The sequence below is a fragment of the Pseudorasbora parva genome, chromosome 16 (genome assembly GCF_024679245.1).
Source record: "Pseudorasbora parva isolate DD20220531a chromosome 16, ASM2467924v1, whole genome shotgun sequence".
Classification (NCBI taxonomy): domain Eukaryota; kingdom Metazoa; phylum Chordata; class Actinopteri; order Cypriniformes; family Gobionidae; genus Pseudorasbora; species Pseudorasbora parva.
In genome coordinates this window covers 42,601,219-42,614,765 of record NC_090187.1, presented here as the reverse complement: position 1 = coordinate 42,614,765, position 13,547 = coordinate 42,601,219, and the positions used below count along the sequence as shown (strand labels likewise).

The 13,547-nt window shown below is 38.8% G+C and overlaps 1 protein-coding gene across 2 annotated transcripts; it reads right to left on the bottom strand.

The window, feature by feature from the left end:
• Positions 1 to 1,266: 1,266 nt before the first annotated feature.
• slc33a1 (solute carrier family 33 member 1) lies at positions 1,267 to 8,227 on the bottom strand. Of its 2 annotated transcripts, none has more exons than XM_067419870.1 (7): positions 8,137 to 8,227; positions 6,390 to 7,167; positions 5,242 to 5,444; positions 4,949 to 5,133; positions 4,012 to 4,129; positions 2,970 to 3,185; positions 1,267 to 2,107 (listed from the first exon to the last, which is right to left on the bottom strand). In XM_067419870.1, exons 2-7 carry the CDS (start codon positions 7,123 to 7,125, stop codon positions 1,940 to 1,942), a joined length of 1,626 nt encoding a protein of 541 aa, XP_067275971.1. In that variant the 5' UTR covers positions 7,126 to 7,167; positions 8,137 to 8,227; the 3' UTR covers positions 1,267 to 1,939. The 2 variants fall into 2 exon arrangements, with proteins under 2 accessions (XP_067275971.1, XP_067275970.1); XM_067419869.1 differs by having other exon boundaries at positions 7,989 to 8,210.
• Between the last annotated feature and the right edge of the window lie 5,320 nt (positions 8,228 to 13,547).

Here is a 13,547-nt window from a genome sequence, read left to right as displayed (position 1 = left end):
GCTTAAAATAGCTGGATCAAATCTTTTTCTTTATTTGTATATAAGATATGCCTTTATTGTATTTTTTTTAAAACATATTTTGGGAATGTTGCAGCCACAAACACAACAAACTGAGATGCTCTGTGTATTCTGACAGCTTTCTATCAGAACCAGCATTAACTTCTGGAGCAGTTTGAGCTCCAGTAGCTCGTCTGTTTGATCGGACCTCACGGGCCAGCCTTCGCTCCCCACGTGCATCAATGAGCCTTGGCCGCCCATGACCCTGTGGCCGGTTCTCCACTGTTCCTTCCTTGGAGCACTTTTGATAGATACTGACCACTGCAGACCGGGAACAGCCCACAAGAGCTGCAGTTTTTCTACAAAATTTGTCTTTATTTGTATTCAAGATTTGCCTTTATTGTATTTTTTTTTTTTTTTTTTTACATACTTTGGGAATGTAGATAAAAACTTCCTTTGGAACAGTTTACAAGTATTTACAACGGTTCAAATAAATCACTGCAGCTACGCTCTTTCCCCATTATGTGACATAAAACAAATAAAAGAAGATATGTTATGAGCATTGTTATGTTTACCGGTACAGTACAGTATTTTAAAGGGACAGTTTACTCAAAAAATTATAACTGTCAATCAGCCCGTGTTGTGACCAACTTTTGGCTTTCTATTTCCCAGTGAGTTTTAAAAAAAACACAAAGATGAGTAAATCAGGTTTGGGTGAATAATCCTCATAATTTCCCCCGATTATCGAGAAGCGACTTTTAATAAAAGTGCTGGTGATTGTAGAAATATCAACATCAGGTTGTATTCTATGCTTTCCACTTCACTTCTGAAAAGGGTGTTTACACGACAACATTTTTAACTAAAAGCCGACACTGTTTGTGCATTTTTGTTGTCTCGGTGGTGTTAAAAGTTTCAAAGTTCACGTTTTTGAAAACAATCGTTTTAAAAACTTTGTGTAAACTACAAAAAGATAATCTGTGACGCCATGCGCATGCATATTAGTGGCTGTGTTTTGTTTCGCGCAATCAAATTTTTTTAGATAACAGTGTCATTAAAAGTTCCCGTTTTTAGCTTATTGCTCTCGTGTAAACGTACCCTAAACAATTCATAGAAAAATCTAATGACTCATTTTGTTGCCATAGATTTTGGCAGAGCAAACAAAAAAATGTTGTCCCAAAAGATACAGCTAGTCTTAGTGACATTAAGTTCAGTCACAGACTTCAAAACTGCATTAAAAATATACTGAAAATACATTGAAAAAGGAAAAAACAAAACATTAAAAGTGAGAGATGAGAAAATGTAAATACAATCTCAGTCAATATTTTTTTTCCTGGCCTTGCTAAAGTCCACAAACATAACAGAACACAACAAACTAAAAATAAACATTTCCATCTCTGTAACCAATTTCAGTAGTAATAATAACCATTTTCATTCACAATTGGGTGATAGATGATGCCCTTCAGGTAAAAATATTAACATTTCACCATTTCATTCAAAAGTGCTCAATTAGAATCATTTCTTTAAGAGAAAAAACAAAAACAAAAAGAGCTGACATGTGAATGTAGTAACTGCTTCATCATCCACGTATGATATCAGAACGCAGGTTTCTTTTAGAAAAAAACCTGCATCACACTAAAAACAGAAAGGCACCGGACCTCAAGTATTCGTAAGACAAATACTTGATTAAATAGGCATCCGAGCAGTGAACGTCATGCTGTTACTGTCCTGTATCTCGAGGTTTGAAATTAAAGCCCTGTTTTTGGGGATAATGGAATGCATATGCTGCTAATAATTTAATAGTAGAATATATTCATCTATTTCAGTCCTCAGAGTTTAAAGCCTGTCTACAGGCCTGCTGTAGTGTGACAAAAACAAGCAGCAACTCCGAGAGGAAAAGAGAGGCCAAGGCATGGAGTAAAGAGACAGAGTCCAGTGGAGACAGTTATTTGGCAACCCTACAGTGCCACGCAGAGGGACTCTCTTCTTGCAACCTCTTCATTTTCTTTCCGAAGAAGATCCACCAGCAGAGACCGATCACAACACACACCACAGACTCCACATAGTAACCGTCCAATGTTGTCACGCACGTGCCGCCCTCTCGGACGCAGAGCTGAAGACAATAGAAGAACAGGTTAAAAACGAGAGGCATAGTTAAAGGGTTAGATCACCCAAAAATGAAATCGATGTCATTAACTCCTCACCCTAATGTCGTTCCACACCCGTAAGACCTCCGTTCATCTTCAGACACAGTTAAAGATATTTTATATTTAGTCTGTTTCTTCAATGAAAGTGTATGCACACTATACTGTCCTCCATGTCCAGAAAGGAAATAAAAACATCATCACAGTAGTCCATATGAAACATCAGTGGGTTAATTAGAATCTCTTGAAGCATCCAAAATACATTTTGGTCCAAAAATAACAAAAACTACGACTTTATTCAGCTTTCTCTTCTCTTCCGGGTTTGTTTTCAATCCTGAAATAAAGATTCAAACAGTCATGAATCAGCGGATTGATTCATGATTGGGATCGCATGTCAAACTGCTGAAATCATGTGACATTGGCGATCCGAATCATGAATCAATACTCTGATTCATGACCGTTTGAATCTTTATTTCAGGATTGAAAACAAACCCGGAAGAGAAGAGAAAGCTGAATAAAGTCGTAGTTTTTGTTATTTTTGGACCAAAATGTATTTCTGATGCTTCAAGAGACTCTAATTAACCCACTGATGTCTCATATGGACTACTTTGATGATGCTTTTATTCCCTTTCTGGACATGAACAGTATAGTGTGCATACACTTGTATACGCTCTCGGACTAAATATAAAATATCTTAAACTGTGTTCTGAAGATGAACGGAGGTCTTACGGGTGTGGAACGATATTAGGGTGAGGAGTTAATGACAGACATTTCATTTTTGGGTGAACTAACACCTTTAGTGGAAATGAAAAGACAAAATAAAACGCTCACCCCTGCTTCTTCCACCGAGCCGCACGTCTGCCCTTGGGCTCCCTGGCACTCCTTAAAGGTCAGCGGGTCCACCAGCCATAGAGCTAGTGTGGAGGGCCAGTTCCCTCCTAGATTAGTCACAGTGTTCAGAAGGGTCATGTAGGTGCCACCGATCACAGGGTCACTGACCTTGGCATGAAAGGCCATGCAGGCTACATACATGCTGTATAGTGCCACCTAGAGGAGAAAGACATCGTACAATGAACAGAAGTATAAAATACAACTTACTCTTACAATGATTTAATCGTAAACATATAAGTGTATATAAGTCTATGTGTGTGTGTGTGTGTATAAATAATACAATTATTATAAGTAAAAATACATTTAAATATATTGTTATATAATATTATTATGCATATAAACTAATACATCATTCATAGATAGATACATAAATATATATATTGTTTTATTATTGTTTAATTTGCGACTTTGTTATTGTTATATTTTATATGTAAATATAAATACAAATAGATGTAAATATATTGTTGTATAATTATATTATACATAAATACACAATTAATATATAGATACGTAAATATAATTGATTTTTTATTTTCATATATTTATTATTGTTTAAATTGTGAGTTACGTTATCGTTAAATTTTGTACAATTGTATTACAATTATATATATATATATATATATATATATATATATATATATATATATATATATATATATATATATATATATATATATAATTGAATTTGTGAGTTATTATTGTGTTATGGTTATATTATATGATTATATTGGTAACACTTTACAATAAGGTTTCATTTGTTTTGATAACATTAACTACTTTAGTTAACATGAACTAAATGCATTTCTACAACATTTATTAATCTTGATTAATATCAATTATAACATTTATTACATTTTTAAAATCCAATATTTTATGATTTATAATGTAATTTTGTGATGTATTTGTATATATTATTGCAATGTTATATAATTCATTATAATTTAATATGAGTAAACTCCTGACAAAGTGAATATGAACTAACCTGATGCAATGCGTAGCTCAGCAGCACAACAGCATAATAATACAGCGTAAACCCCTCGTTCTGCCGAAAACTCGGTGTCCACCACACCAGCAGGGCGTACTCTAGACCAATCAGCAGCCTTGGGGGAACACAAGCCACATGCTTCCTTTTATTTTACACAATGCATGTATTTTTCTCTAACGACCGATTACACACCACAGCTCTTAAAGGGTTAGTTCACCCAAAAATGAAATGTATGCCATTAACTCCTCACCCTAATGTCGTTCCTCACCCGTAAAACCTCCGTTCATCTTCACACACAGTTTAAGATATTTTATATTTAGTCCGAGAGTGTATGCACACTATACTGTCCATGTCCAGAAATTGAATAAAATTATTGATTCATGATTCGGATCGCGTGCCAAACTGCTGAAATCACGAATGTCAAATCTGAATCAATACGCTGATTCATAACCGTTTGAATCTTTATTTGAGGATTGAAAATAAACACGGAAGAGAAGACAATGCTGAATAAAGTCGTAGTTTTTGTTATTTTTGGACCCAAATGTATTTTGGATGCTTTAAGAGACTCTAATTAACCCACTGATGTCTCATATGGACTACTGTGATGATGTTTTTATTCCCTTTCTGGACATGGACAGTATAGTATGCATACACTTGCATTGAAGGAACAGAAAACCTCTCGGACTAAATATCTTTGGCTAAAATGTTGTAGTATGTAACACGTGTTTATGTGAAATACTTGTCCCTATTCAAATAAACAAAACAAACAAACAAACAAAATATAAAACATCTTAAACCGTGTTCCAAAGATGAACGGAGGTCTTACGGGTGTGGAACGAACTTAGGGTGAGTCATTAATGACATCAGTTTCATTATTGGGTGAACTAACCCTTTAAAGTCAAGAATCAAAGATGTGTGTGGATTTAGTTTGTACCTGAATGGGAAGGCCTTGTAGAAAACGTCAAGTGGACGGGGACCAGCTGTGTATTTACTAATAACTAGAGGCAGCAGGATCTGCAGAGGCACCATGGGTACAGCCAGCAGAGCCAGCTGCTCTTTAGGAACACCGGCTTCCACTAGCTTTAGGCCCGTCACGGCATCCGCTGCGGAGAAACCCATCTGAAGCACAGACGAAGAGGGATGAATAAGAGAGATTTTAATACAAAAACTACAAAGTCACAGCAATCAAACCAGTTGAAACAGGAAGAGGACCACAGTGAACTTTACCTTAGCAGTAAGAAGAAGAGCACAGAAGGTGAAGACAGTGGGCATTTTAATGATAGACAACAAAAGCTTGTAAGTCTCCATTACACCCTGCGTCTCCTCTTTAGGCTTCTTCTTAGTGTGATGGTGTCTGCTGTTTTCCTTTTTCAGGATAGCCACCAGAGTGGTAGAAACCAGGAACACGATCCCCCAGAAAAACAGAAAGTCTGAGACGGAGCAGAACAGAACAAAGTACAGCGTATCAGTAAACCTGCATCAAGTCACATGATTTCATTTATATAGGCCTTTTAATACAGACAAAAAGATAAGGTACCATATATATCACACACTAAGAGTGAGCTTTTAACGTTTCTATGTGAATATAGTCACATTTATTTATTCCTGTGATCAAAGCTGACTTTATCATCATCATTACTCCAGTCTTTAGTGTCACATGATCCTTCAGAAATCCTTCTAGAAAACAGTAAATATCAATGCTGATAACAGTTCTCAGTATTTGAGGAAACCGTGGAAAAATGTTCTCAGGACTCTTATGAATTGCAAGTTCAAAAGCACAGAATTTATTTAAAGTAGAAATATTTTGTAACAGGTTAAACATTTTCCATCATGTTTGATATTTTTAATACATCACAGCCAATTGAAAATGTGAAACTCTTAAAAAAAAAAACCTTTCTGATCCAAACTTTTAGGGTATGCATGTATACACACACACGCACACACAGACACAAACACAGAGACGCACACACACACAGAGAGAGACACACACACACACACACACACACACACACACACACAGAGAGACACACAGGAGACACACACACAGAGACACAGACAAACAGACAAACAGACAAACAGAGACACAGACAAACAGACAAACAGAGACACAGACAAACAGAGACACAGACAAACAGAGACACAGACAAACAGAGACACAGACAAACAGAGACACAGACAAACAGACAAACAGAGACACAGACAAACAGACAAACAGAGACACAGACAGACAGAGACACAGACAGACAGACAAAAAATAAAAACGTATAAAACAATCAAATCTTTCTGATCCCACACTTTTGGGGTATGTAATATGCATGTATACACACACACACACACACACAGTAAATAATGAATATAGCAGTTGTTGAATATACCTGAGAGTGTTACAATCCCCCGTTCCTGCGGCTCAAACCTCAGATACTTGTTGCAGAAATCCGCAGACTCCAGAGCCAGAAACAGCACGTTTCCCAGGAAGTATCCGGCCGTCTGTCCCACAGAGTTACAGGTCGAGGCATAGCCCACATTCTCCCTGGACAGCATCGTCAGCGCCCAGCCGTCCACCGCGATATCCTGAGTGGCAGCAAGGAAAGCCAGCATGAAGAAGACGGCGGTCAGCGTGATCACATCCGGCCCCTTCTGTCCATCCGTCTGAAGCATCGAGTCGACCGTGAACGACAGGTAAAGCATAAAAAGACCCAGCAGGTACTGAGTGGGCACAAGCCACGACTTCCTCCTGCCAAACCGCTGCAGGTACACAGAGTCCACCAGCGGAGCCCAGAACAGCTTTAGGCTGAAGGGCCAAAAGACAAAGCTAAAATAGGCCTGGTCCCTGTAGCTGACGTTCTTACTCTGCATGATGAGAGGGATGCTCCCAGCCAAGCCTAAAGGAATCCCCTGAAGCACATACAAGAACAATAACAGGGCCACATTGCTCAGTTCTCCATTGATCCCATTAGACGCTTGTCCATCAGCCCTGTCTGAGTTTGGGAGAAGAGCCTCCTCATCATCCTCAACTTCTAGCTTGGACTCTCTTGCACGCATATCCGAGTTGGAGACCATGGGCTTCCGCTGCCTCCCGTTCTTGTGTGTGATAGATTTAGACACTTCCATCTCAATCTGCCAGGCATCAATCCAAATAAGACCTCAAAACACCTGCATGGACAAAAAGCATTAAAGTATCTGCACCACAACAAAACAAACAGCATAACATGATCTCATTAAAAGACTAGAGGAAATGAGGAAATGTGCATTCCTCTGACTGACATCAAAACACACACACACACACACACACACACACACACACACACACACACACACACACACACACACACACACACACAGACCTGTGCATACACACTCTCTCTCTCTCTCACACACACACCCTGTACATCTACACAGACCTGAACACACACACCCCTGTATAGCTACACAAGCCTGTACACACACATAGACACACGCACACACACCTCTACATCTACACAGACCTGTACACACACACACACACACACACACACACACACACACACACACACACACACACACACACACACACACACAAGCAAGCAAGCAAGCAATGAAAACATCTGCACTACTGTCTGTGAACAAAACATAACATCTTATTGGAAGACTAGGGGGAAATGTGCTTTCCTCTCTGACATCAAAACAATTCTTATCCTTGCTGAAACCAGCCTTAGCTGTTTTTGGATGGTTTAAAAGTGGTTTTAGACACTTTTGGCTGACCGGCCTGGTCTAAAACACCAGCTAAGACCACCCGAGCAGCCTATGCCAGTTTAAGCTTTTTATTTTGTCCAGCAGGGATGTCACGTAAAGCAGAATAAACACAACTATTTATCAGATCAGAGACATTATCGTGCGAGACATTCATGAAGTGAGTTAAATTATCGGACATACTCCAAAGGATGACATGAGCATGAGATGGTAAAGAAGAAGAAAATACACTGATTCATGGTTACCTTGCACTATGATGACACACCACATGACAAGTCAACACATTAATGAATCAATGAACAAAAGGAATGACGGCGAAAACACGCTGTTCTGTGACTCCAAATGAGCAGCACTTTACTGAGACAAAAACATCCACGCAAATGTATAGTATACCTAATGTTTACAGGACGCAGGGAAGCGCAGTGAGTACACCTGACTGCTGAAGTGAGGAGGAAGCCGGATCAGTGTGTCAGTTAAATGTGCCCGACTACTTCAGCTGACGTGTCGTACAGCGGCAGTTTTTAGTTCCGCCCGCTTTCATATCATTTGCACCGTTTGTAAATATTCTGTCAACGCATACATATCACACTTTACTGACATATAAAGCTACATAAATATAGTAGTCTCATTGTCGAGTATTACAGTTGCTGTGAATATAGTTTGTATATTTATTGCAGAATTAATGTTTACTTCTGTGGACTACAGTTTAATCAAATAATGTCTCATCTCATCAAGGCAGTGGAAGAAATGTCCAGAATATTTTTGCCATTTTAGTAACTACTTAATATATGGTTAATACATCATATTAATATCAGTGTGTGTGTGTGTGTGTGTGTGTGTGTGTGTGTGTGTGTGTGTGTGTGTGTGTGTGTGTGTGTGTGTGTGTGTGTGTGTGTGTGTGTGTGTGTGTGTGTGTGTGTGTGTGTTCAGTGTTTGTATTATGCACACACATATTATATAAACACAATATTTTATGTTAGATGCGATTTATCGTGATGAAATTATTTGGATTATCTCTTCATCACGGCACCTGTTAGTGGGTGGGATATATTAGGCAGCAAGTGAAATATTTGTCTTCAAAGTTGATATGTTAGATACAGGAAAAATCGGGCAAGCGTAAGTACTTTAACGAGTTCGACAAGGGCCAGAAGACTGGCTCAGAGCATCTCCAAAACTGCCGCTCTTATGGGCTGTTCCCGGTCTGCAGTGGTCAGTATCTATCAAAAGTGCTCCAAGGAAGGAACAGTGGAGAACCGGCCACAGGGTCATGGGCGGCAGAGGCTCATTGATGCACGTGAGGAGCGAAGGCTGGCCCATGTGGAAGTTAATACTGTTTCTGATAGAAAGGTGTCAGACTCATCTCTGTTTGTTGCGTATGGGGCAGTATAGCTGCTGACCAGTCAGGGTGCCAATGCTGACCCCTGACCCCGCTGAAAGCACCAACTGCATGAGCATCAGAACTGGACCACAGAGCAATGGAAGAAGGTGGCCTGGTCTAAGGAATCACGTGTTCTTTTACATCACATGGATGGTGTGTGTGTGTGTCGCTTACCTGGGGAACACATGGCCCCAGGATGCACAATGGGAAGAAGGCGAGCCGGCGGAGGCAGTGTGATGCTTTGGGCAATGTTCTGCTGGGAAACCTTGGGTCCTCCATCCATGTGGATGTTACTTTGACTCGCTCCACCTACCTAAGCATTGCTGAGACCATGTTCAGCCTTTCATGGAAACGGTATTCTGGTGGCTGTGGCTCTTCCAGCAGGATAATGCTCCTGACACAAAGCACAAATGCTTCAGGAATGGTTTGAGGAGCACAACAGCGAGTTTGAGGCGTTGACTTCGTCTCCAAATTCCCCAGATCTCAATCCAATCGAGCATCTGTGGACTGTGCTGAACAAACAAGTCTAATCCATAGAGGCCCCACCTCGCAACTTACAGGACTTAAAGGATCTCCTGCTAACATCTTGGTGCCAGATACCACAGCACACCTTCAGGGGTCTAGTGGAGTTTATGCTTCGACGGGTCAGGGCTGTTTTTGCAGGCAAAAAAGTCACCAAAACAATATAATTAATATGTATATCAATAACTTTTGTGAGAGAAATGTATTATACTCACCAAGGCTGCATTTATTTGATATTTTGTGAAATATTTTCAATATACATAAGTCAAATAGATCTTTAGGTCCTTTTACAGATTTATATTAGTATGCAAAAATGTATGTGTGTCTTCCACCCGGTGCTTGTCAAAACATATTAGCGGTCATATTAAAATGTAATGACCTTCTAAACACCAGACCAAACTAAAGTCATAACTCATAAACTAAAACACATGTGACCATGGCCTGAAATAGCGATCCCATTCTCACAAGGCCACAGATGCAGTGTGTAATTAGAGTCAGCAGCCATAATTAACAGGAGAAGATAAAACTGAAAGAAAAATATGCACTTTGATTTCTATGATACACATATTTGCATAATGTAACTAAACATTATGCTATATGATACTTAAATGTTTGATCTTTTCGAAAACCATAAAATCATATAAAGCATGTATTTTTTTGAGCCGTTTTACGCTTTCACTGTGAAAAAAGGCATCAGAGATAATGAATGGCTGAATGTGCAGTGTGTGGAGCCGCGTGGAATCGGTTTAAATGCATGTGACAGAGGATGTTGAATAAAGACATGTGACCAGACGTGTGAGTGTAAACTAACTCAATATTTTTTCCATTAGCAGCCACTGCCATCTTCATTTATTTAAGTAACCAGTTGAGTTGCTTCTGTTTTCTGGCCCAAATCAAGACTACATAAATATACAATAAAGCTCAGCTGTCACTGGGACTTTTTCCAAACGTATGGACTGTTTAGGTACTATTATGTCGGTAGGCCTACTAAAATGCACCCTTTAGGGGCAATTAAGGTACAAAGTTGTACCGTTTGAAAGGGTCCCTTGTGACAGCATATGCGTATGTCACATGAATGTAGATGTCACTTCTGAAACTTCGCAGTGTGTAATTGGCCGTCTGTCTTCTTAGCAGCATGAAAAACTAAACTTTTATGCAACAGATTATATATAGCCTTAAAGCTTGCTCCCTAAAAACCTGTCACTCATCTCAATTCATCGCGTTCTCATCTCACAGGGATCCATTATAATCAATGAAGCTGTCAGACAGGAGTACATGCACTGTTTCCTATCATCTATCTGTTCCTACTGCCATCTATCTATCTATCTATCTATCTATCTATCTATCTATCTATCTATCTATCTATCTATCTATCTATCTATCTATCTATCTATCTATCTATCTATCTATCTATCTATCTATCTATCTATCTATCTATCTATCTATCTATCTATCTATCTATCTATTGCACAGCAACCACAGAAAGCACCCTAGCAACAGCCTAGAAACCACCCCTAAGACCCTAGCAACTGCCTAGCGACCACCCATAATACCCTAATAATGGCCTACCAACCACTAATAACCCCTAGCAACCACCGATAACACCCTATCACTCGCCTAGCAATCACCCGGAACTCCCTAGACAACATTCCATAGCAACACCCTAGCAACCACCCGAATACCCTAGCAACCATATAGCAACTAACTACCCAGTGTACCCTTTCAAGCGCATAGCAACCACCCAGAGTACCTCAGTAACTGCATAGCAACCAAAATAGCAACCAGTACCATAACAACCACTGAGAGTATCCTAGCAACCGGTCTTTCTAAATCCCATATCAACCTTGACCAGTTGAACAATACAAAGACACAAAACTGCTTTATTCTTTCAAATAAACAATATACAAATGCATACATTTTTTTGAACTGTGGGTAAAGATAGAAGGTTACATTAAAAACATATACATTTTATCCACAGACTGTAAAAAAAAATGGAAGTAGTTTCTGTGACACTTAGGTTTCTGAAGAATATTTATAAATCCCAAAAGTGTGCAGAACTGGCCCGTGGCCAGTCGATGAATTGCAGTTTAATTCACTTCCGTATTAGCTTCAAGAGAGAAACCGGAAGGTTACCGCTCAATTTTAACATTACAATTTGATTTTAAATCCACTATATTGTTTTATACAGAATTGTTCTAGTCTTTAATGCAATATCACATCAGAAATAACTCGGCTAAATCAGTTATAGAAAAATGAATCCATTACTTTACTTTTCCAAGGTGAAAGTAATTCAACTACAATAAGTAGATTACTGAGTGTTGTTTCAACCCATGTTTGGGTCAAATTGACTCTTTTCACATTTCTGAGTTTCTCAGAAGCTGAAGTCGCCATTGTTGGGTAAACTTCTATAGTGGTGAATGAGACTCATCCGTCCCCCGGGTCATTTTGACCCAAAATGGATTATTTTATATATTATTTTTGGTCCAAGACCTTATCAATTTTGTTGTACTTAAACTATGAATACACACCATAGACTGTTAAAAAAATATTGATGTATTTTCCATGACCCATAGGATTCTGAAGAGCCGTTCTGAAGTGTAGAGTTGAGCTGACCATTGCCATCTTAGCAGCGCGTCACTCCCGGATAACTGACAATGTGCAAAGAGGCGAGACGTGGGCGGAGCTGAGTTGACCTGATGCTAACAGACAGCAGACAAACGGCTATCCACCTGTCACTCAAAGTGCCCACACCCTTAAATACGCAGAACTTTAAGGCTTGATATAATGTAAACAAATGAGTTATAAAAAAAATCACTCCCTCACAGTTGTCATGAAGGTCAAAATTAGCTGTATAGACCAAAACCACAATTTGTACCAGGCTGTAAACATGTTTTTTTTTCCTGCTGTAAAGTTGGGCATTTTAACATGAGCTCAATGAGATTCTGCTCCTTCTGCAGCCTGTCCCCAGAAGCCGGTCGATGAATTGCAGTTAAAGTCACTTCCTTCAAGAGAAACTGGGGGATGTTGCCGCTTGACTGGATTCGAGAAGTTTATGTATGTGGTTGAAATTAAAAAAGGTAAAGATAAATAAGTCAGCATGTCAAGGCTCAACATTAAACCTAAAAATGCTAAAACTTACCCAAAATGATTTTATTATGTCTAAATGTGTCTCTGAATCAGCTCTGAATGCATTCTGAAGATTAAACTGGAAACTGACTTTAGGACCCAGCAGAACAGCTCATTTGCTCCAGAGCAACAGGGCGGCCATCTAGTGGCAAGAGTCATGAAATATCATGTTATATATTATTTTTCCTCACAAGAGGTCGGCAGAGACACAATGTGAGATATTCTGAGCTGAATTAAAAGGGTTATTTTGAATTTAAATAGAAAGAATGTACTTAAATTATATTATTTACTGATACAATCTAGTCATTTAAAGATATAGCTTTCTGGACCAATTTTTTTTTTTTAGGGCTTTGAGCTGAAGGAACGGATAAAACGTTAAATATATATTTTTTTGTGGTTATTTGCTGAAATAACAAAAGAAAAACTCCAAAATAGTATTTTCACAACTTTAAAAATATATGCCGGATTTACGATGCCGGTGACCGTTAAAACGCGTCATCATAGCCTAAATTTAATTTAATAAAAATAATTAAACCAACGGTTGGATCTCATTTTTAAATCTGATTATTTAAATCTGAAAATGATCTCAATTTGTTTGTATATTACATATATATTGATGTATTGTATATAGTACTATTTATAGTAGATATAATGGAAATTGTTGATTCTCTAATTTCCCCAACCACCAGCGGCCCCCCAGCCAACAGAAACTTTCTCCGACTCAAACGTCAAACTCCTCCCTACCAGCGAGCCGGCTGACGATACGGTGACGGAGCTG

What these genes read in the sequence shown, in the direction of transcription:
- slc33a1 (XM_067419870.1), bottom strand. Translation starts at nt 7,125, where the DNA reads ATGGAAGTGTCTAAATCTATCACACACAAGAACGGGAGGCAGCGGAAG. An exon ending in CTCTTCTTCTTACTGCTAAG is followed by an intron (nt 5,134 to 5,241) that starts GTAAAGTTCACT and finishes TCTGTGCTTCAG; the next exon opens with ATGGGTTTCTCCGCAGCGGA. An exon ending in TACAAGGCCTTCCCATTCAG is followed by an intron (nt 4,130 to 4,948) that starts GTACAAACTAAA and finishes TGTTCCCCCAAG; the next exon opens with GCTGCTGATTGGTCTAGAGT.